Here is a 25,518-nt window from a genome sequence, read left to right as displayed (position 1 = left end):
TTTAACGCTGCAAGAGCTTGAGGAACATCTTCGGCCTGAAAGGCTTGATTGAATTCGTGTCAACAATTTATAACACTGTGATTTGATTTTGAACAAATCTAACAAATTACGCTCTTTTCCTTTTTTTTTTGCCTGGATCTGATTTTTTGTCTGACCATTGAAGGACTTGTTTTAAATGAAATTACTTTCACGATTTATAGTTTGAACCGCTTGAGTAAACTCATGGCCTTTTGAAGTAAACTATGATTTTTTTATTGTAGAATCAATTTTTTTGATTCCTAGTTCTCTGATTAAAAATTTTTGAGCGCTCATCGCATATATTTTTGAAGCTTCTAATATAATTGACTATTGGCGTGTCATTCTTTTGATAAAGTAATTTTTGAACGAGTAGAACTTCTCGTTCTTTAGAAACATGGGTGAAGGAGGTAATCAAAGCATTCCACACCTCTCAAGAAGTTTGTAGGCCAACAACGATTCCAAGAACTTCTTCAGCAAGAGTACCGATAATCCATCCTCTCAGCAAACGATCTGATTTCCTCCATACAATATATTCAGAATTCATGGCAGCACTCATAGGAGTTTGCGTGAATTGAGGAGGCATGGGATATTCGCCGTCAAGAAAACCTGCCATGTCTTGGCTTTCAACAAAACCAAAAAATTAGGTTTGCCATAACAAAAAGTTGTTATGGTTAAGTTTGAGTGTCACAAAATTAGTGACATTTAGATTGAAAGGATATGAGTATTTCATCGGGAAGGATGACTCAATTTGAATGGCAGCCATAATAACAAAAGAGAAGGAAGATGGACAACGAAAAACCCTTACCAGGCAACGTGCTTTGATACCATGTAAACAAAAGGAAGTAAAGGAGAGGAAACACGATATACGTGGTTCGGTGTTTATGAACACCTACATCCACGGTGCAAAGATTCAAATCAACGTAATTCCATTAAGCCTTTATATAAAGTTTTACAAGCTATCAACATATCAGAACTCTTTTTATTTTTCACAATGTCGTGGACTCCTCTTGAAGTGTCCATATTATTGTGAACCTTATCATCTTTCATTAAGTTCTGATTATCCAGATTATCTGAACTCTTCATGTTAACTGAATTCCTCATAACATTATCATCTGAACTCTTCAATAAGTTCGGACTCTTCATGACAACCGAACTCCTCGTAGCATTATCATCCTAAGTCTTCAATAGGTTCGGACTCTTTATGACAACCGAACTCCTCATAGCTGCCTTATCATTATCAATTCATAACCAAATAAGTTTTGAAGAAAGGATATTTACAAAGAAGCAGATTCAGAAAATGTGTTTTGCAACTGTTAGAGTGCATGCACTAAGAATCTGCAAAGGAGTGGACCATCGAATTGCCTGGAGATGGTGTAATTCAGGTCAATGGTCAACCCCCTTCCCGCCCAGTGGATCAAGATTAATATTCAGTATATATCACACTTGATGGCAAGCGGGTTACATGATCCGGTACTCTGATGATTGGTTCATCAAAGCATAGTGGGTCATTGATCATTCAAATCTCACTTATGAAAGGTGGGAGAGAGGTTATTTGTTGGTGTTGCTTCTGGTATCGATGGGAGGAACATCTGGGCTAATGATTTGACTGCATCTCTTAGCACGCTTTATGAGCTTGAGGCTATTGTAGGTTGAAATTTCAAAAACAGAGAACCAGCAAAGGTGTCTGCAAATTGGATATATAGAGAAGACAATGAATGAGGAATATTCAAACAGCCGTTGTAGCTTGGTTTTCAAGTTTTGATGTGCAAGATTCTCACATATAAAGTAATAAAAAATGATTCTTTGCTTTCAAATTTAATTTTGTGTAAGATTTTGTCGATCTCTAAGCAGGAATTTTAGTCGTGTACTACCCGTCCGTCAGTATGGGCGGTGCATCTAGTGAACTAACAAGGTCACTGGAAGGCCACCAACGTGACCATAGGAAGAGTCACTGGTGTAGCTGAAATGAGGAATTGGAAGTGATGCCGGCTCCTATTTTCCTCCTTTTTTTCTAGCTTCCAAACAGTTTTGAAAGTGGGGATTCCACATTTACCACTTCGATGACATCAAAAGATCACTCTTTTCAAACAGCGCCTATAAGACACGGGGATAAGGATGCACATGAGTCGGGCTCTAATCGAGCTTGTCATGTACAAGCTCGGCTCTCCCAGCTATACATTTGTACAGGCTCTGTTCGAGCTCGAGCTCGGCACCAGCCTGAGCCTCTAGTGTTCAGGCTCGACTCAATTAGTTAAGCTCATTTTAACCAAGCTTAACTAAAAAAAATACAAAAGAAGAACAAGAAAACACCCGGATTCCTAATAACAAAGAAATCTTGTCATCCAAAACGAAAATGAAAATAAAAAAAGAAAAAAGAAAAAAGCACCAGAAACAGAAAAATGAAAACTCTAACAGCCTCTTGCGCACCCTAGTACAGAAAAAAAAGAGAGAAGAATTAACATGAATCAATGAAACAATATCACTCAATTCAAGCGAGTGCAAACAATTAGAAGCGGATAAACATGCGCGACTCAACAAAACAAACACAAACCTCACAAGCATGTATTAGGGCAAAAAAATCCCCATTTAGGAACACGTAAATCTTCAAAAAGCACAAAGTGTTAGATTAATCACCACGATTTATGTGGTGGTTATCCACGATGTGGATTCATCCTCACATCTGGATTGATCGCTTCCGTTAAACCCACACAGAATCAAGCGGGAACGGTTGCACAAACCGTTCCACTCTGTGCCTATAAAGGGGTATCATGAGCGACCCCCTTATTACGACATATATAGAGTGAAATACAGTGAAAATTAGTTTTTCACATACAGGAAAATACGAGAGAGGGTTTAAAATCTTACCTCTCCATTCGGAGTATTTTCATCCACTTGCGGGAATCAGTCATGCTCATTGACTACATCCGGCAGCCTGCGCTTATGGAGGGGCGCAGTCTGGCTGAGGAGAAACCGCATCCTCTGCTCCAACCACCACCAGTCTGATTTTTCCTTTGCTTTAGTCGACCTCCACCTACAACAGTTATACAATGGCGGTATCAGGTACTCCAACCCCCTTGTTTTTCTGTTTTTACACAGATACAGTCTCTGCTGTGTATTTTTTCTGTTTGTGTGCAGGTTGTCCATAAGGAAGACCCAACATTGGGTTATGGGCCCACACCCCGCATTCGTTGTGCGGGGTGTGTATTGGTCATCTAGCTGTGCAGGTCGTCGTGGGGCGACGCTGCAGCTGGTCGCCGACACCGGTGACTGTCGTTGTAGGGCAACAAAACAAAAAAAAAGGGGGGTTTCAGGTTTTTACCTATGGTCGTTGGGCTGCAGGAGCATCAGCCATTGCCGGTGGAAGCCGCAGACTGTCGTCGATCTAATGGTCGGCATCTGTCCGACAACACACAAGGGTTTAAAACCTGTTTCCTCTATCGTCGGGCGAGGAGAGGTGCAACACTAGTCCGGGATCTGTGAGGGTCGCCGACAGGTGTGGCAACATTGGTCGCTGATAGGTGCGGCGATTTGGGTCACCGACAACGACATGGGTAGCCGGCAGGCGACATGGGTCGCTGATGGCGATTTGGGTTAACCCTAACCCCCTTTTGCAGAAAACAGAAAACCCTCGGGTTTTCTGTTTTACAGTTTTATTTTTAATCAGATGAAACCAAAATGGGTCTGGTACCAGGTCAGACCCGAATCTGGTTCATGTCAGGTCCGACCCGGATCAAGTTAAAACTAGGCCAGACCCGGATCCGGTTCATGCCAGGTCCGACCTGGATCAAGTCAAACCCTGGGTCAGATTTGGATCCAGTTACAAGCCGGTTCTAACCCGGATCCAGTTAAAGCCGGGTCCGGCTAGGATCTTGTTTGAATTAGTTCTGACCCAGATTCAGTAGGGTCCAGACACTATTTGGCCTGAACTGGATCAGGGACTGATTCCGCCCTTTTCGGGACCGGTTCAAAGCCATTTTTGATCGGTTCCTTCTAGTTTCTCACCGGTTCCGAGATGCTAAGACCATGTTTTCATAAATATAAAAAAATACAGTGATTTTGGCATACAGTTATAGGATTTTTATGAACCTTTGTTCATACTTGACACTGGTTCATAAGGTTCAGAACCGGTTTAGACCCTTGGATAACTAGTTTGGGGCTGTTTTAGACCGGTTCAGAGTGCTTTCAGACCGGTTCCTGCTTGAGAACTCAGAGTTTTACCCATTTAAGCTTGGCTTTTATTATTGTTTATGCATTTATTTGAAATTATTCATGCGTAAATGATTATTTAATATTGGCATGAAGGATAGTTAGATGACTTAGTGTATTCACGTCACCAAAGTGACTGAATACACGTATGTCATCAAAGAATTTCAATACTATCATTCAGTTTAAACCGATATTAACATTGTACTTAGATTCGTGAAACGATAAACGACTCAAAGGTAATTTTATCGTATTCGGAATTTAAGTAGGGTAGAATAAGGTAAATGTGTCGAGATGCATCACACATGTGTATCCAAAGGTACCTTGTGTCGATGGTCTAACTTCACAAGAACCTTAGTTTTACCGAATATGGTCGATAAGCGAAGTGGTTTCGCGTGTCGGAGCTCTTACCAAAGTAAGACTCTCATGACCCCCTTTACTCATCTGAAAATAAGCATATTAAGAGCCTTTATTCTTTTGTTTTTTTTTATTAAAGTTTTAGTCTCGTACGAATGCTTCTTGATACATGTCTTTTATCGTGCAGTTTCTCGTCCTGTGATTTTAGATGGCTCTAGCTGTATACATTTTCTAGATGGATCAAATTTTAGTGATTGGAAATAGATTGTACTTTTTATATTAGGGTATATGGATTTAGATCTGGCCCTAAGGATAGAAGAACCTGCTGCTCTAACTGCTCTAACTGATCAAAGCACTATCGAATAGACTTAGCTTGTTGCTTTTGCAATCTAAGGTGGCTAATAATATTTGTAGTGTCATACCACAATGCAGAACAGTTAGAGAGTTTTTAAGTGCTATTGAAGCACAATTTGTGAGTTCAAACAAGGCCAGAGCCAGTACCCTGATGTCTAAACTCATATCTATAAAATATACTAGAGGGAGAAACATTCACCAGCATATTTTGGAAATGAGGAACATAGCGTCTCAGCTAAATGACATGAAGCTCACCATCTCTGATTCTTTTCTAGTGCATTTAGTTCTAGCGTCCTTACCCTTAGAGTACGAACCTTTCAAAATCTTTTACAACACAGATAATAATGAATGGACGTTCAATGAACTTATGTCCAAGTGTGTTGAAGAAGAAGAAAGGTTGAAATGAGAGAAGGTGTATAGTGCACATGTAGCTTCTCATGCATACAAGGTAGGACCAAGGAAGAATGCATTTAAGAGAAATGCTAGTAAGAAGCCAACAGGGGATAAGACATCCCAAGGCAAACAATCCGACTCTGATCCTATAAAGTGCTTCTTTTGCAAGAAGAAGGAACACAGGAAGATAGATTGCATAAAGTACAAAAGGTGGTTGGAAAATAGAGGTAATTTGTCATTTGTTTCTCATGAATGTAATTTATTACAAATTTCTGAAAATGACTGGTGGATTGATTCTGGTGCTATTGTTCATATTTTCAACTGTCTACAGTTGTTCCTGAGCAGAAGGGAACCAACAATGCATGAGAAGAACATATATTCAGGAAACAAGATGCGTTCACATGTGAAGGGTGTTGGAATCTACATGATTACTCTAGATACAAGCGTAGTTTTGGATCTTCATGATGTCTTTTATATTTCATCATATAGTAGAAACTTAATTTCAATTTCGAAATTGGATGAATTTAAAAATTGTTTTAAGTTTGAAAATTCTAAATTGTTCATTTATAGAAATTCAATTGAAATTGGTTCTGCATCAGTTTATGATAGTTTGTATAGATTAAACATGAAGATCCAAACTCAGGAGTCTCTGACTTCTGAATACGCATTGGTTGAAAATAAACATAGCTTGATAAATGATAAATCTTGCATGCTTTGGCATCGAAGGTTGGGTCATATATCTGAAAAAAGAATAAAGAGGCTCGTAAATAAAAGGATCTTGAAATCTCTAAATTTTATCGACAATGACCCATATGTTGATTGCATAAAGGCTAAGCATACAAACACATATAAAGAGGGTGCCAAATGCAGTAGTGAGATATTAGAAATAGTTCACACAGATGTATGTGGACCTTTTACCCCATGTTACACAGGCAAAAAATATTTTGTCACCTTTATTGATGACTATTCTCGGTATATGCATCTCTACTTGATCTTTGAAAAATCGGATGTTTTTCAGATGTTTAAAGAATTTAAGAAAGAAGTAGAGAAATAAATCGATAAAGTTATTAAAATAGTCAAGTCTGATAGAGGTGGCGAATATTATGGTAGGTTTGCTGAGATGGGGCAAAGGAAAATACCATTAGCGTGATTTCTCAAAGATGAAGGCATTGCGCTTCAATATACCATACCTGGTAGTGCCTATCAGAATGGTGTAGCTAAAAGAAAAAATCGTACACTTAAAAAAATGGTCAGAGCTATGCTGAATTATTCAACACTTCCCATTAAGTTGTGGGGTGAATCCTTAAGGACAATTGTGCATATTTTAAATAAGGTACCTACAAAATCTGTACCTAAAACTCCTTACGAGTTGTGGACAGGTAGGAAACCATCTTTGTCTTATATGCACATATGAGGATGTCCTGCAGAGGCTAAGTTGTATAACCTCCACATTAAAGCTTTTGATCCAAGAACAACCAGTGGATATTTCATTGGTTATCCAGAAAGATCAAAAGGGTACAAGTTTTATTGTCCATCTCATTCACCACAGATCGTTGAAACGGATAAGACAAAATTCCTAGAAGATGGTTCAGTAGGATTAAGTGCACTTCAAAACCTTGGTTTTGAGAAAGTACAGGATCCAGTTTCATCACCTGTTAAGAAAAACATTGAAAGATACCATATTATTATTCCTAATGATGATGTGGTTGATAATTCGGTTGTTGATGCACAAATCCAAAATGAACCTATTGTTGACAATGCAGAAGAGCACAAACAGGATGATCAGGTTCAATCTGAACCTGAAGAATGACCTGTTTGGAGATCCACAAGAATTAGGAGATCTGCCATACATCCTAATTATGTTGTGTACCTTCAGGAGCCTGGTGATTTCATAGATATGGATGATGACCCGTTGGCTTTTATGAAAGCTGTAGAAAGCAAACAATCTACACACTGGATAGAAGCCATAAAAGAAGAGTTAGACTCTATGACTAAAATCAAGTGTGGGATCTTATAGAGTTACCTAAGGGAGTAAATCTCGTAGGGTGTAAATGGGTTTTTAAGACCAAGAAGGACTCCAAAGGTAACATAAAGAGACATAAAGCAAGATTGGTTGCTAAAGGATTCACCCAGATGAAGGGCATTGACTACAATGAGACGTTTTCTCTTGTCTCAACTAAAGAGTCAATGAGGATAATTTTGGCCCTTGTAGCTCATTATGACTTGGAGCTACACCAAATGAATGTGAAAACAGTGTTTCTCAATGAAGATCTAAATGAAGAGGCATATATGGACCAACCTCTTGGTTTCTCTTAAAATGATCGTCTAGTTTGTAAGCTCAACACATCAATATATGAACTTAAATAGGCCTCCTGACAGTGATATATTAAATTTTTCCAAGTCATTATGACTTTCGGGTTTATAGAAAACATTAATGATCAATGTATATACCTTAAGAAAAGTAGGAGTAAGTTCATTATATTGATGTTGTATGTGGATGACATTTTACTTGCAACCAACAATATAAAGTTGCTTTTAGAGACAAAACAGTTTCTTGCATCACATTTTGATATGAAAGATATGGGTGAGGCTGCTTATGTTCTTGGCATTGAGATCCGTCGAGATAGAGTAAAAGGTTTTCTAGGCCTCTCTCAGAGATCCTATATAGATAAGGTGTTAAAGCGATATGAGATGGAGAATTGTTCTCCTAGTTCAACACCCATATCAAAAGTTGACAAGCTGAGCCTAAAAGATTATCCACAAGACGATATTGACAAAGCACAGATGAGTGCTTATCCATATGCATCAATTGTTGGCATATTGTAATATACGCAGACATGTTCTCGACTAGATATTTCCTTTGTAGTAGGGGTGCTTGGCAGATTTCAATCTAACTCAGGTATACCCCATTGGAAGGCTGCCAAGAAAGTCTTGCGATACTTGCAAGGGACAAAAGATTATATGTTGACGTATCATAAAGTTGATCACATTGAGGTCATTGGCTACTTAGATGCGGACTTAGGAAGATGCCTTGATAGTAGAAAGTCCACTACTGAGTACGTCTTCTTACTTGCTGAGGGCGCGATCTCCTGGAGGAGTGGGAAGCAGACGACCATTGTTGCCTACACCATAAAGACAGAATTCATATCATTATACGAGACTACCTCACAGACTATATGGTTAAAGAACTTCATATCACAGTCAAAGGTGGTTGATTTAATTGGGAAGCCATTGAAGATCTACTGTGATAATGAAGTTACGGTGTCTTTTTCGAACAACAACAAAAGTGCTACGTCATGTAAGCATATGGAATTGAAGTATTTTGCTGTTAAAGAAAGAACGAAGAATTATTTAGTGCATATTGTTAATATTGGTACCAAAGAGATGATCGTTGATCCTCTTCCTAAAGGGCTAGCACCGAGATTATATTCCGAAAATATAATGAGGATGGGCTTGTTAAACTCTTTTTGACATATGCATATAATTAAAGTGATCACTTTCAGTTCATGATTCTCATTATTTTTTTTGTTAATCTTATTAGGATTAGAGGTTCAACTAAGGACCTATAAAATAGAATAAAAAGGCCATTCTATTCATCAAGTTATTCCCATAAGGTTTTCTGGTTAAAGAGTTTATCGTCGAATCAAGTGAGAGAATGTTGGATTAATCACCATGATTTACGTGGTGGTTATCCACGATATAGATTCATCCCCACACTTGGATTGATAGCTTCCGTTAAACCCGCACAGAATCAAAGGAGAACGGTTGCACAAACTGTTTCCACTCTGTGCCTATAAAGGAGTATCATGAGCGACCCCCTTATTATGGCAAATATAGAGTGAAATACAGTGAAATTTAGTTTTTCACATATAGGAAAATATAATAGAGGGTTTAGAATCTTATATCTCCATTCAGAGTATTTCCATCCGGTCGCAGGAATCGGTCCTGCTCACCGACTGCATCCGGCAGCCTGCGCTTGTAGAAGGCCGCAGTCCGGCTGAGGAGAAACCGCATCCTCTGCTCCAGCCACCACCAGTCCGGTTTTTTCCCTGCTCCAGTCGACCACCACCTACAACAGTTATACAATGGCGACATCAGGTACTCCAGCCCCCTTGTTTTTCTGTTTTTAGACAGATATAGTTTCTGCTATATATTTTTTCTGTTTGTGCGCAGGCTGCCCATAAGGAAGACCCAACACAAAGAAGAAGAGGAAAAAAGGATAAGAATCTTACCTTGCGATGCTGGCAAACCAAAACGAGAATCTTTCGCGATGATGATGACAATGATCACTATCGCCGACGAGATCACACGGCTGACATTGACCACCCCGGGCTAGGGCGTAGAGATCTCTGGGAAGAACCGGTGAGGGTGAGAGATCAGAGAACGATTGTGTGAGTGAGGGAAGAAAAAAGGGTGTGTATGTGGGATTGCAGGGAGAGGGATCTGGTGGCGATGATTGGAAGGAAAGGGAGGATAAGAAGACGGCCGACTGAGGAAAGAGGTGGTCGGAGAATCATGCTCAAGAAGACAAAAAGTTCCCCAAAGGGGCGGGGCGGGGCGAGTGCCGTGATTCTGAAATACTCGTTTAAGAGCTAACCCAGCCTTATCGAGCTCGATCGGCTGATCAAGCTCGGCTCCTTTGCTCTTCCGAGCGTCATACCAAGGTATAAGCTCAGCTCATTTACACCCAGCTAACTCAGTTCATTGTGCATCCCTACAAACGAATTAAGGACATACACATATTTGTTTTTTTCAAAACCAAGGTGGGGAAAACCTACATGGTTTGGGAACCAAGATTCGTTGGATAATAATTACCAATTTCTCTCACATTATCCATTTCGTCTTGCCCCTCGTTCCATTACTTTTTTCTTTCCTTTCTCAAATAATATCTTCAATCATCTGCTTGTGCTCATTCACATTATTTTGGAAAATCTCTATCCCCTTTTAGTTTCTCATGATAGATTGTTAAAAATAATTAAATTGTTTGCACATACTAGGGAGTTGGTTCTCGACCAACCAACTGGAGGCAACGCTTGTCTGGTTGAAGCAGCTAGAGAATGTCACCTTGTGTTAGACGTTGCAGGTACAAAACTCAATGGTACAATTGTATAACTGGTAGGGGTTTGCCAAACTTCAGCTTGCCTTTAAAAAAAAAATATGTAATAGGTTATCACCACCCTCCTACGTAATCAAGCAATGAATTGGACAAAATAAAGGAGCCTTGCCGGATTAGCCGGCATACAATTGTAACGTACAGGCCAGACTTGACCAGCCTGGATTTGGATCGATAACATTGAATGACTTTAAGAAATGAGAGTACAAATCTAGGGTTAAACGTCAAAGCAGATCCACCGGACATGTTTCAATTTGTATTTAGGGTATGTTTGAATCATTGTCCCCGGCCTGAACTCGGACGAAATGAATGTGGGGAATGGTGATTTCAACAAACGTTGGATGTGGTGGACGCTCAGAACGGTGTCCGCAGCATCCTTAAAAAGTTATTCTTTTTGTAACATCTATTCCCCTGTTACAAAAAGAACATGACGTGGAGTAGGGGTCCTCTCTCTCTCTCTCTCTCTCGTAGCTAGGGTTCCGAGCCATTGACCGATGGGATGCGGCGTCCACCGATCCAGGTAGTACTAGAACACCCTAGAGAAATCGCTCCTCCATTTTACGATGGGCACCTGCGCCACAACGTCATCCGAAGATCCCTCCATCAAAACCCCCTCTCTCATTTTTCTCAGATCCAAGACGAAAGGGATACAACAGAATCATAGACAAAACATAAAAAAGCGGTTCACGATGGTCCCATGAGGTAATTCTCCATCGAATACTTGGGAAAGTTTTTGAGAAGCCAACAGAGATTTAGGGCTCCATCAGAGCTAAGGTTTATACTACAGTCTCGCCTAATTAGGATTTAAGGGGCGATCCAAAGAAGAAGAGGGGACTCAGAAATGAAGAATCAATCGGAGAAATGGCAGATTCTGGTGAGTCGTGAGATGGGACATGGAGGGAGCAAATCTGAGCTGCTCTTTTTTTTTCATTGATTAGGGTTTCTTCTTCTTTATTCTTCCCTAATCAAACAACGAACATTTGTTGGATCTGAAACAAAAAAAATGGAACGAACAGAACCAATGTTGTGTTCTGAGGGAGAGAAGCTTTTTTTCCTTTCCTTTTTGGCTTGCCCTATGGTGGTCCCCACCAACACTACTTCTACTACTCCCATATGCACCTCCCACTTGAATCCCTTTCTCTAATTGGGTTTAAACCCATGCTCCAATGGATCGACCCACACTTGGGTCTCCACTAGATCCAAAACCACAATGGACTTAGTTAAGTCCCACATTGGTATTTAGACTCAAAATAAAAGAATTAAATGTTCATTTAAATATAATTAAAATTAAATGCAAATTTAAATATAACTAAAAATTAAATGCTAATTTAGATATAATTAATAAATAAATTCCCCTTAAATTTTAAATGTAATTTAAATATAAATCAAACTTGTAAACCATATTTGGAACAAAATTCCACTTTTATTTATTTAATAATCATACAAATTCATAGAAAGTTCTCAGGTATTATCTTGGACAAGCCATCAAATATACCCTTAATGTCCAGGCTGGTCCAGTTAATTTAGACCATAAAATTGACTCTAATTACTATTTGCAATTTGAAAACCAAAGTATCATGAGTCAAGCTCTAGGAGTGATTATTATTTTAAAAAAGAAAAAAAAAACTATAAGAGTGGATATAAAGGTTGGGACGATGCCAAGTTGTCTTCGATTGTTCGTGGTTCAAGCCTTAAGTGTTTTTTTTTTCTTTTTATGAAAGATGGAGAAGCCATCATTGAAATCAGAAACCTACTCACCCTAACTAAGACTGTTGTTGTCCCAACAGTGTAAACATGTGGTGCACTCTGATGCATCGTGCATGCACAACGCACAGGCGCAACTCATCACGCGTGCCGCATAGGCGCAGCACAACACACCATGGCGGGCGCACTGCACATGCATGTCGTGCATGAATGTCGCGTGCATAGGCGCCATGCACGAGCGCAAGACCACACACGCCACATGCATTCACAATGCCACACACAGTGCATATCCCCCGCTGCCTGCACCACGCGAGGCAAGTGTGCATGCCACCTCAACCGAGTTTGTTTGGTTTGTTGAAGTCGCCCCTCCCTAAAACCACTCGTGGGTTGCCAAACCACTTAAGAAATTTGGGTTTTTGTAACTACCTTGGTAGGCCGGTTAGAAAAGGTTTGGAAGCTTTTTGTCAATTATGAGATTTTTTAGATAATACAACTTATGAGTTGTGGGGATAATTTCTCTCTCTCTGCTGGAAAGTGTGTTCAAGTGCTGGGATGCTTGGTGAACTCAAGATCCTTGAGCCAACTTGTCATTCTTTAGGAATTGATGAGTTAAAAAATATCACTTGGTTGAGACCAAGTGCTCCACCACACAACCAGCAAGTGTAGGTGACATTAGCGAGTTCAACCGACAATGAAACTCGCGAAGGTGCAGCCAACACAACGGTTCTTTTTACATCTATTGTGACATATTTTCATCCTTAAAGATTGTGGTGCTTGCCCGCCGAATTGGTGAGTACCTTGGTTATCTTTTTAAGTGATATATTGATTCCATTAAATCCTTCCATCGAATCCATTCTCACTATCATCCTCGGTTTCTTAGAGCTTGGGACAGATTGTAGATGTGAGTGGCATGTTCTTGGTGTTGTACTTCATCTTTTTGGCCGGTGGATCGGACCATAGTGGACGCAGCCTCAACGCATTGCGGCACACCTGTTAAAGTCATCTTGCATGAGTCAATTGCCGCAAACTACACACAGACAATTCTACTCAAATCTTTATGTACTCAAATCTTTATCAAGGTTTGATTCATACTTTCTTAATAATACACAGGTCCCAAGATCATATAAATAGGTTCTTAGGCTTGTGTATTGTCCATTGTACATAAAATCCCTTTAGGGAGGTTCTTGACACGGTTTTGTGCATGAGCACAAGCTTGTGATCGATCAGGTAAAATTGTCAATTTATACTAACTTTGTACTCTTTATTCATGCATTTTTGCTAAAATTTTATGAGTATATTAAGGATTGTATAAGGACCTACGTGTCCAAATTTGAAGCCCATTTGAGGTCTGTAACGCACACTTATGATCAAAACTTGTAAGAACTAACAATCGGTTAGACGAAACCCCTCTTTGGCCTCTTTTACATTTTTTTTTGCTTAGGCCGGGTAAATTTTCTAAGAGCACCATGTTCTGGGGTTTAGGCACAATTAGGCGCAAGAAGATCAAAGTCATTTTGACATTTCTTTCATATGCATTATGTGAATCCCATACGAGAGCACAATATGATCTGTCAAAAATTACCCACAACTCCTTGCTTCCAAACAATAGTCAGGCTTTTATCTCTTACTCATTCAAAGAGCTGATGCTCATGCCAATGGAACCTTGACCATCTATTTAGTAGCCAAGGCCCCTTTCCACTGAACCAAACCCCTTGAGCTTAATAAGCCTTAGGTTTTATGTCACGAAAATATAAAGCTACGAGTACCACCAAATTTGCCACAATAGCATGACAATTTTTATGAAAAAAATAGGATAACCAAACACTTTTTTTATTTTATAATCAATAAAAACCACTTTTAATATTTTGATATATAAAATATCTTTTAATAAAGTATTATTAAAAATGTTTAAATGCTATTAAAAATATGTGAAAATAATGTATGAACGTGTCCGTGACTCTAAGTCATGTCTGCGTGTTAGAGTGTGTTCTACTTCTGTCGTGGGTGTTGTGCCACCAAAATGTAGCATCCCTTTGACATAGATTATGATAGTTGGGCTTAGGCCCAGTCTAAACTACGTAGAGTTCACAAAAGGAACTGGACCTGCTGCATCTTGCGATGCTTGTGTATAAAAGAAAGAGGAAGATCTTACCTTGGCTTGACCAGTCAATGGGGAATTGGACCTGCAGCGATGGCCTGCCTAAGGGCATGTTTGAAAAGGAAGAAGTTGTAGGAAAAGTGATGCAAAATGGCAAAGTTAGTACAAATTTGATGTCCCTTCCAAACTAGAGAAATTTTTTTGCTTAGAGTTTTTCTATCATCATCACCATCGCCATCCATCTCATCATCACCCACCACATTCCTCCTCCTCTCAATTTTTCACATTTTTACACTCACAAACAGAAGAAAAACTTTGTTTTGAAAACTTCTAGTAGGTAAAACTTTTTTTTCTATAAAAAGTATATTTTTTTATAGAAAATATTCCTCAATATGAAACGTAGAAGAGAAAATTTATTTTTACAATCCCCAACCACCCATCTCACTACCACCACCACCCACCATATCACCATCACCCACCACCTTCCTCCTCCTCTCGTTTTTTTTTTCTATTCTATTGTTCTCATGCTACACAAACAAGTGAAAAACTTTCTTTTGAAAACTTCTCATAGGTAAAACTTTTTTTATATGAGTGTTTTTCTCTCTTCCAAAAGTGCCCTAAGAAAGAAGGAATTAAAGAAGATCCTAATTGTATCTGAACGGTCAAGGATACGCTCTGACTTGTTGGTGCATGACTTGAACCAAGTGGAAACTGGGTCACATCCATAATCATCCAAGCAGATACTATGGGACATTGGTGTCGGCAGTACTTGAATTGAGCCCGCAACATGGAGGGCCTGCATCACATGGAAGTTGGGTTGCCTCCAAACGTCATCGCTATGACTTGGGTTCAAACTCAACCTCAATTTGGAGATGACAATTGTCAAACACATATAGGTTAACATAACAAAAAGCTACCTCACAAGGACACGGACACGGACACGGACACGGCAAGGATTCATACAAGTTCAAACACGAACACGCTACTTTTTCGAAACCAGGATGCAAGGACATATTTTTTTAATTGATAAAATACTTATTTCTGATATTTAACCATCTATTATTGAGATGCTTTAAAACATTAAAAATAACATAAAAAATCTCCAGTATATCACTAACGGTCTACGTGTCGTGTCTTGGAGACACGAAATTTGAAAAACAAGGCAAAGCATGCGAACGGAAGAGACTGGGGAAAAGAAAAGGAAGAGAGGGTGAGATTGGAGATTTTTTTGAAATAAATAAATTTGAAATATGCTTCCAGAAATAGAAACCGTACGGTCCTTGCGTTGAGAGAGAGAGAATAATTGCGGGGAAGGAAAAGAAAGGAGGGGAAAAATACAGGAAACCCACAAAACCAAACACAATAAAATAAAATCCGTAGAAATTGAGAAGACGTTTGCTCGAGAGAGGGGAAGTTTTGGTGGGGGAGGAGGAGGAGGGAGGAGGGAAAGGGGAACAAAGATGCAGGAGGTGATCCTCCACGTCTACGACGTGACCAACAGCGCCTCCGCCAAGACCAACAACACCATCCTCCAGATCAACAAGATCTTCAAGGACGGCATCGGCCTCGGCGGCATCTTCCACAGCGCCATCCAGGTAAAATTTCTTCTTTTCTTTTTGAAACTTTCTTTTTATTTGATTTTTCCTTGATTTTGTGATTGTGTATTTACTTCTTGATTGATATCCCGATTTGGGTTCTTCTCGATTCTGGATTTTGGGTTATTAATGTCAATGTGGGTCGTGGAGGGTGTGAGATCTAAGGGTTTGATTTTTTTTGCTAGTGCGTTCTATTTTGTGTATAATGCATATTTCGTGGTCTCTTCTTTTTTTTGGTGGGGATTGGTTGTTTCGTTCCCACCTTCATTGCGTTATTTGCACTTTGAAATTATGCATTTGAGGTTTCTCCTCTCTCCTTCCCTCCTCCGTTTTTTTTTTTTGAAAAGTAAAAGTAGTGTGAACCCGATCCGGTTAGTTTTGGTGAATCTCTCTCTCTCTCTCTCTCTCTCTTTCTCTCTCTTGTTTGCCTGCTCACTGCCTCTCCAGTTGCTTCTTTTATGTTCTTCCCCTTGCTTCATCCTTCTTGTCGGCTTTCCCAGAAACTTCCACCCTATTTCATGATGATTGGCAAAGAAGCAAGCTTTTTTCTTTCCCTTTTTTGTAGGGATTCAATATTATGCATGTAAACCCATGTTGATGGTGTGCCAGTTTGAAGTATCCTTCGAATACTTTTATAATGTTGATACCAATGAAAAACTTGTTCTATGCTTATGGTTTCTGCAAAATGTGTACGGCACTACTTCTGACTCTTCTGAGACCACCAGCTTGGTTTCTGCCTTGGCCTATTCTGGTTTACGTAAATACCGAAATTGGGCTATTTGTTTCACTTGAGCACACCTCATATGAAACCTGAAACTTTTGCTACCTTGCCTAGTTTTGTGATATAGAGATTCCGGAATATTGTTCCTGAGACCCTACAAATTGATAGCCGAAAGCAGCTAGAAGCTAAGTTATCTAAGAATATCTACGGAAATGCAAGAAATTGAAAGAAAAAGCAGGAAATAATTGGAAATTCGATTGAACAGGAAATAATCTCATATCAACTCTTGGTAGTGCAGTAGATCTTTAGTAAATCCGGTGACGGGTTTATGTCATTTGGTCTGAATCTAGTTCCATCAGGAAATCAACTTACCTTAAAAAGGGTTTGAACTAAAGCAAAAAAAATCTTCTAGAATATTCCCATGGAGGAATGTTGATGAAATCATCTAGTTTCAAGGATGATGCTGGACCATGGATTGATATGGAGAGACATCAAGGGACTGGTTCTCTATCTGAATAAAGATTGAACCAGGGAGGAGAAGATGGAAGCGAGTAAAAGAGATGCACATGGTTAAAGACCTAAAAGTAGAGCCCAGAGTTGCACTTGAAGAAGCGGGAGCGGGAAGCGAGGCACTTCCAAAATTTTAGGAAACAAGAAACATGGGACACGACTTAGAAGTGAACTAGGAATCATCTCAGAAGCGAGAAGAGAAGCGAACCGGAAGCAACCTAAGAAGCGAACTGGAAGCGAAAAAGAAAAAAAAAAGGAAAAATAAGAAAGAAAAAACAGAAAAAAGGAAAAAGAAGTGGAAGCGAGCTTCCCATTAAGGGAAAGCGTGCTTCCCATTTAATTATGGTGCTTTCCAGCGCCACGGAAGCGCCACATTTTGCGCTTCCGAAACGCGCTTTGGGGAAGCACGCTTCCCCGGATCCTATGGCGCTTCGGGTAACCTTGGTAGAGCCATGCTTTATCTGTTCAATACAAGTATGAAACCAATACATAATACTGCCTCTATTGAATAAGTAATACAAGTGTCATCCCAATAACCCCAAAAAAACAGCAAAATTGACCAAGTATACACTAAAAAGCACTTGTTCTATGATAGAAGAGACAAAGGGTGCTGATGCACCTTTAAAGCTGGAACCCATGCCTTTGAGGTATATTAAACAACAGAGTCTTCTTTGTCTTTCATACTTGGGCTCCCAAGTCCTATGAACACCTTCATTGTGCGGGATAACTATTAATAGTAATATCACATGAATTGCAAGATGCTTGATAGCTAATGTATCTCCCGTAAAGGACCTATGGTGCTTGTTACATGCATCACTGCATTGCTATTTTGTATAATTTTTGTTTATTTGCTTTTTATGCTATTATGAGTTCTGGATTCTAACAAGAAGTTTATTAAAGTATCATCCTTGTTCTTGGATCCACTGTGATAATTACTTCTTACTATGATCGTAGATGGCTGGATACATGATACACCCGATTGCAGCTGTCTTTCTTTTGACTTATTAATGCATTACTAATTTGTATATTTGGTATTTATTTGCAATCACAAATTGTTTTCTATTTTTTATCTCCTCTCTCTTGCTTTCTTTCAAATCTTATTTTCACTTGTACCTACTAAACCATCTTTTTTATGGGTTTATCACCTTAGTTATATATATAGTGTAGTTAACACTGCTGGGTTTTATGTCAAGAATTATCGGGCATGTTTATAGCTTAGTGTTAAGCACAATTTTATGCATGATGTCTGCAAGTCTTAGGTAATATTACAGCTCACTTTTTTCACTCTTCAGTAATTTAGATATTCTTTTGTGGCATTTGTTCCTGTCCCCCCTTCCTCCCCTCAAATGCTTGGTGAATTGGTTTCAATACATTGCTTACTACACTTAGTTATTAGATATATTGAGGTTCCCCACCATTCTGATAGTGAAGCCTAACCATCCAGCTATCTCATTCGACCCCAAGATGTATTGAGGCACCCATGTTTGCCTTCTAAATTAATGGCCTGTGTAAAACCTCGCATATTGGCGGCCCTTGGCCCATTCACCCTCCTTTTTCTTAGCTCTACCAACTCCTCCGCTTGATTCCATCATTTTGTAGTCACAGTAAGTCTCTTCCACTTGCATATTGCTGATGGCTTGACCTAGTTCCATCCCTTCATTAGCCATGTCCCCTTCCCAGCACTTCCTTGAGTTTTCTCTTTTTCCAAGATGTTTTTTCCTGGTTTTCATATTTGTAGGTAGAGCAACAATAGCCTGTTCATGCTGCTTTGGCGACACTTTTTTGCCTTCTTTTTGCATTGGACAGAAGTGCTATTGGACACGTGAGGGAGCAAGTGAAGCGGGTCTTCTGTAATGGAAAAAGAGGGGCCACTACTTTGCCTCATTGTTGGGCCACCAACGTGAACATGGTCGTCTCTGACCAAGACCGGCGACTTTTAGTGTAATCCTTGGGTCCCAGACTCCAACCTCTGCTAACTGCTTTGACCATGTCTTTTTCTGTCCTTGGTCTCTTTTCATGTGGCATGTTTGGTTTGGATTGGTTGACTTTTAAGTCCCCTGCATTCAGGTTTCTGACCCATCTTTGACTTAGTCCTTCACCTTTGTCAAAATTTACCTGAACTCCAGATGTCATGTCCCTGGTAAATCTCCTTGTTGAATTCTGAATGCTTGATTCTCCTTCTTCATTCTCCCTTTCTGGTTTACTTGTTCCAACAAAAATGGGAAGAAGAGGTAAATGGTATATAAGTCTGCATTTCACACCATGATAAAAAAAATTGATGTCTGGAAAAGTCATGGGCAGGAAAGCTGATCCATTTGATAAAGATTGAGAGATAGAGCTTGGGATATCATAGTTTGTTAATCGAACTTGATGCTTTACTTGATTCTGTCTGATGTTTACTGCAGTAGGTGATACAGATGTATGAGGAACAACCTACAGAGGAGAGATTCAAGAAAAGCCTGGAAGATAAGTCTATTGGTTGATGTAGACATCCTATCGAGTAACATGGTGGACAAGAGATTACTTGATAATGGCCGATGTTTAGTGCTGTAGGTGATACAAATGTATGAGTAACAACCTAAAGAGGAGAGATTCCAGAAAAGCCTGGAAGAGAAGTCTATTGGTCGATGTCAACATCCTGTCCACTGACATTGTGAATAAGAGATTACTTGAAGCAGCCTTAGAGGAGGAAAACAAAGAAGCAGTTTGGTACTTGTCAAGTTTACAAACATGAAATTGTGAAAAATGATTGCTTTCCTTTATCAAGAGTTTCTTATGAATGGGGTTACGGAGAATACATGCCCTTGTTGGTTCTCATTCCAAAAGAAACAGATGCAAATGCCATTCTGAGGTTTTAGTTTTCAATTAATTTCTTTGTTGAACAATGAGTACAAGCTTCTAATCATGGATCTGTGGTTTTGATCAAAGGTTTAATCCTTGATTTCAACCAGTGTTACCTATATCGGGCTATTTTGAAAATATCACGATAATATCAGTGGTATCAAGCCAGCCGATATTATCTGCAATTTATCATGATGTTTTTAAAATATCATGATAATATCACGATATTTTTTGGAAAGATCTCAATTTTTAATATTTTAAGCATTACATTTTCTATTTTTTATTTATTTTATAATTTAAAACCTTCTAAAACTTGTTTCTTTGTATTTTCGCAAGAAAAATCATGCAAGACTATTATTTTCTTATATTTTTCTTATTATTTATATTTCTTTCAATATTTTTAAACCTCTGAGATTTTCCCGAGATTTTCCAACTTTTGAAAATCTCTCTGAGAAATACCCTTGTCGAGAAAATACCTTGAATGATAGAGGTGACTATGATTTCAACCAATGAGCCTTCTTACGGGTTAGGAACAAAATGGATGGGGTGTTAGCAGTTCTTGAAGCAATTCAAACATTGAAAAAGAAAAAGGTAGACAACTTTGTTTGAAGGTGAGTTTGGAAAAGTATTTGATATAGTGGACTAGGGTTTTCTTTTAGAAATGCTAGAAGGGAGGGGATTTGGCCCCAAAATGTATAATTGCACTGTAAGAATGGGATTTTCAACCTGGCTGCATATTCTGCCAAGTGGCATGTCTATCCAATCTGTTTTCCAAGGAATGAAGCTCTTTTCCTACAAAGCAGAGCAGTTCACCATTTATGTTCTAGGGTTCTCCTGCGTACTTGTTGCCTATGGATATGATCAATTTGACTATGAGTTGGCATTTTGTGATCATTCTTTAGAGCTTTTGATTCAGAATTGTTAATGTGTGGTTATTGCATCAAAAAATTATTTTGGTTTCGTCAAGAGCACTGCAGTTTTTGTTTGATTTTCATTACATTCACCCTTCTTGGCATTTTGATCAAATAGTCTCTACTTATGCATTTGTTTCTCTTCACTGTAAAAGATGGTTCATATTAGTTTTGGTTTTAGAAGCCTGTCCATATTGATTGTGGTAGTTTACATTGGTGTTTTTTTGTTGTGCTTACCAAAAGTTTGTTGTACATATCATACTCAAGTTCGTGCAACCATGGTTAGTTGTCTATTCATGTAAAAGGAATTGGCATTTCCTGGAGTGCACTATCATTGTGCTACATTGTTGTTTTAGATTTTGATTCTCTAGCAGTGAATTCATGTAAAAGAATTGCAACTTCTTGGAGTGTGCTATCATTGTACTGTATTCTTGCTAGTTTGGATTTTGATTGTGTTATGGATTGAAATGTTTGGAAGCTCTCCTTTGGAATTACATGGGGTGAAAGTGCATGGTGACAGATAGGAGACCACTCTGTAGTGGAAAACATATTGTTTAGTCATATCACATATGTTTATGTTTCATTATTCTATGCTAGCAGGTATATGGTGATGAAGAATGGTCATTTGGATTTTGTGAACATGGTTCTGGAGTCTTCAGTTGCCAACCTAGTAAAAATCCCATGTACACCTATCGTGAAAGAATTGTCCTTGGTGAAACAGGTTTGTCTATCTTCAAGGTAAATCAGATTCTGAGGGAACTTAGCCGGGAATGGCCTGGATATTCATATGACCTTTTGTCAAGAAACTGCAACCATTTCTGTGATGAATTCTGTGAAAGACTTGGTGTGCCAAAGCTTCCAGGTATACATGTTACATTTTGTATTTCTTGCAGCATATTTTCCATTTTCATAAATTCCATGTGATATGCTTTCATTGGATATCTCTTCTTTTTTATTCTTTCTCTTTCTTTAAAGGCTTACAAAAGTAAATGTTGTTGAGTATAAAGAAAGTTAGAGATAGGGAACTCAGAGAAGAAAGTGAAAGGCTGTATGACATGGGTTTAGCTTTGGGATAGAAAGCTTTTGCTGTTTACTGCACATAAATCTGACTTCTAAAATGCTAGACTTTTATTGTAAAAATTAGAGTGCATATTAGGCATTATCTTTGTTGGGACTTGTTTAATGTTTTTGCTTTTTTTCACTTCAATAGATCCTTTCTATTGAAATTTGTACCTTAATCTTTTGTTATGAGAAACTTTCTTGAAGGTAGTATTGATTTATTTAAATATGTTTCTTCAGCTTGGGTCAATCGGTTTGCAAATGCTGGTGATACTGCCATGGAAGTTGCAGGCAACACGGCGTTGTGTGTAAGATCATTTATTATTTTTTATGTTGATATCACCTGTCTTCTTGAACTCTTCTCATTTTTCTTGGAAAGCTGTTAATGTCTTAACAAAAGCTTCTGTATCTTAGTTTTCTGAGGCTTTGAATATTGTTGATGGAGAAAGTATCAGCCAAGAGGAAAGGATTATATTAACATGTTTGGTCATATGGAAGCATAATGGCATGTATTGGTCTCAGCTATGCTTTGCCAAGGAAAATCTGGGGATACCATGGCTTTTCTTGTTAAATTTCAATAATATGTAGATACAAAAAATAGTGCAATAAAATAGTTTTGAAAGTATGGTGTTATATAACAATTAGTTCACAAATTTTTTTATTTGTGATATTTTTACAACGGCATGTATTTTACCTTTTTTTTCATTGTATTGTTGTGATATTTTTCAAAATACAGTGTTGACAATGATGATGTTTGGAGTATAACCATATCTTGCTTTCTTACTTTGTTGTATTGAATGCGAGTTCCTGTGGAATGACGGCTTATATTGACATGGAATACAGCTTAATAATGTATTGTTTGAGTCTTTAAAATGCAGGATAGATTCAGACATGATTAAGTCCAATCCAATCCGATGGACTTTGGACCCTGGGAAATGCTTTTTATCCTCCCTGAATCGGATCTGCCAGACCAAATTAACATTTTTTATAATCCATAATAGTATGTAACCCATACTACATGACAGTGATAGATCTTCCTGCTCACTGGTTTTCCTCTTTCTTCTATTCTTCACTTCCCAACTCCACACCTCGGCTAATAGATGAATGACTTCTGTCAGTGTGTAATTTTGCTTTCTTGTGCTCTGCTATCAATTGCTATAGTTGAATACTCGGTTTCTTTTTACCTTTTCTTGTAGTCGCTCTTTTATGAAGTGGACTTGTAGACTTTGATTCTTTTGCATGCAATTGGTGTCATTGAACCTTTTCGTTTGAATGCTTATGTTTTTTTGTTACATCAGTTGAGAGAGCGTTGAAGAATTAGTTAATGTTCCTCTGTTGTAATTAGTTAATGTTCCTCTTTACAACAGTTAATCGATTCCTTAATGGAACAACTTCAAGTTAGTTCAGGGTACCTGCACTGCTCTTCTCCATAGTATATCAGAGCTGTTTTTTCCTCTCTCCATCGATGATTGAAATAAATTTCACCATCTACTGCAGTGGTCAGTCTTAGGAATAGTCATGGTATTGGGTTCCATTTTTTGAGATTAAGTCAAATTGTGATCCTAATCAACTCTATTAAAGAGCAAATAATAGCAAATTTGTAGGATATTACTGTTTTTCTCGCAAGCAAGCAAGATATGTACACAAAGTTGAAAATGTAAGGTTGCTTTGACCAAACTTTTTTAGCATGGATTTTATCTGATACAACATGCCTTGAGAGGGTTATGCCAATCAACGACTGCTCTACGACCAGTGGGTTATGTCAGTTCTTCTATACATTTTGAAACTCTCTTGATTTACATCTCGCATAAAGATATTCGACATTCTTTGGCAAGCGTTTCTTTTTCAACTCCTTATTTCTGTCTTGTTTTTAACGTGGCAGCTGAAGCAAGCTAAGACTGAGATTATATCTGCTAGCAAAGCTGCATACAGGTTTCTTTCAGGTGTTGCTTCTAATGCAACAGTGACCCCCGAGTCCCCAGGCGTTTCTGGTGGAACTAACCCGAGATTTCAGGGTACTTGGTTCAGAAACCTACTCGCTGCTGGTGCAAAACCATCAGCCAGTTCCGAGTTTGTGGACCAGGCTGATGTAAAGCCTCAACAATCACAACTTGGGCAGCCGAGATTATCAGAAAAAACAGAGGAGCAACAAAAACCCGGATCTCAGAATCGCGAGTGAGTACCTTGTGTACTCACTTTGTATTACTATTAAAAATCATTGTTGCATGGCCATTGAGAAGAAAAAAATCAAACAGAACAGATTCACTCATGTACTGTAGAACTGCTTTCCATTCTATGCAAAAATGTGATTACAAGATATGGTACATTTGATGGTGTTCAGCCATGGTCTGTGTCTTGCTTTCGTGCTTTAATGGTGGCGGTGCATCCTTGTTCTAGTGAATGCAGACACGATTGAGTGGATTGCGTTTGCTGCTATTTTGGACTTCACCTGTCCTCTCCTTGGAATAGGCCTTCTGCTCTCCAAACCTCCCTTGAATTCTTGGCTGCTGTGGGCATTCCTCATGGATGCTGCAACTGCAGCATCAGAGTATACCTTGTTACTCATCCGGCTCTAAAGATCAATCTGTTGTCTTCTTTTCCTCTCTCAGATAAGGAAGAAACTAGAAAGTAGTTTCGAGTACATAGAGAGGGGAGGTTTGGTCTTTATTTATAGGTGGCTCTGAAAGAAAGGTAGCAATCTTATTAAAAAGGGTAGGGCATATATGAAATTGGATATTCAAAATTGAGTCTCCAAGGATGGGGGACATGCCAGCCTAACATTGTCTGTCAAAAAGCTAATACGGAGATTCCCTTCTACCCATAGACACCGTATCAAAGGGGAACCAATTCCTTAGAGGATGATATTGGGACTACGGATGCTGGTGGGTGCTCTCTCTCTCTCTCTATATATAAATTATGTTTGCACTTCAGAAATGAATTAAAAAATGACATTAAGGCATCTAAGCCTTGTTGGTTCATCCTAGAGAAGCCACTTGCTTGCCTGTTAGAAATGTCAGTTGCACGGGCTGTCTGCCTGAGTTGAGCAACTGGTGCGTTGGTCCGCAGGGATCCAAGTTTTTAACAATTCTGTGTCCTGTAAATCTCGACCATCAGTGTTCAAAGAACTATGGTGATGTGGGTGGTGGGAGTTTGATACTGCCGCCTGTTGTATTTGAGTTTCTTAATGGTTGCTGCAGCTGGAAAGAGATGGCTTGATGGTTTTACGGGGTTTTACGGAGTTTTACGTTGCCGGAGTGGCAATCATGGGTACTGCTGGTTAAGACCAGCTTGATCAAGTCTCTGATCTTGGGTGTGATTTATTTGTGTAATAATTGAAAAAAAAAAGACCGGTGACTTGACAAGGTTGGGTTTGGTTATTTTTGCCATCCTTTCCTCAGCGATTTATGGTTCTCTTTTCAGTATGCGTACCATTCATATGCCCCAGATTTGGTAGGGATCGAGGTTATGCAAATTTTGGCTGTGTATTTTTAACTGTTTTAGATCTGAACTGCTCCCATCCCTAACATTTGGACAACCGAGAGAGAGAGAGAGAGAGAGAGAGTTTACAATTGCCATTGTGGATCCACTGCCCCCTGTATTTGACCCCTAAAGAACATAGAAACCCAAGTGATGGTTTTGGA

At 38.9% G+C, this 25,518-nt stretch overlaps 1 protein-coding gene across 2 annotated transcripts; it reads left to right on the top strand.

Moving 5' to 3' along the window:
• Window positions 1-15,651: 15,651 nt before the first annotated feature.
• LOC149818057 (uncharacterized) lies at window positions 15,652-24,194 on the top strand. 2 transcript variants are annotated; one of them, XM_089985101.1, is made up of 4 exons: window positions 15,652-15,835; window positions 21,419-21,680; window positions 22,118-22,185; window positions 22,292-22,626. In XM_089985101.1, exons 1-4 carry the CDS (start codon window positions 15,701-15,703, stop codon window positions 22,463-22,465), a joined length of 639 nt encoding a protein of 212 aa, XP_089841227.1. In that variant the 5' UTR covers window positions 15,652-15,700; the 3' UTR covers window positions 22,466-22,626. The 2 variants fall into 2 exon arrangements, with proteins under 2 accessions (XP_089841227.1, XP_089841226.1); XM_089985100.1 differs by lacking the exon at window positions 22,292-22,626 and adding an exon at window positions 23,760-24,194 and having other exon boundaries at window positions 15,665-15,835.
• The last annotated feature ends 1,324 nt before the right edge of the window (window positions 24,195-25,518 follow it).

Source organism: Nuphar pumila, chromosome 13 (genome assembly GCF_984573655.1).
Source record: "Nuphar pumila chromosome 13, dmNupPumi1.hap1.1, whole genome shotgun sequence".
Classification (NCBI taxonomy): domain Eukaryota; kingdom Viridiplantae; phylum Streptophyta; class Magnoliopsida; order Nymphaeales; family Nymphaeaceae; genus Nuphar; species Nuphar pumila.
The sequence above is the reverse complement of the archived record's forward strand: the minus strand, read 5'-3'. Positions and strand labels throughout refer to the sequence as shown.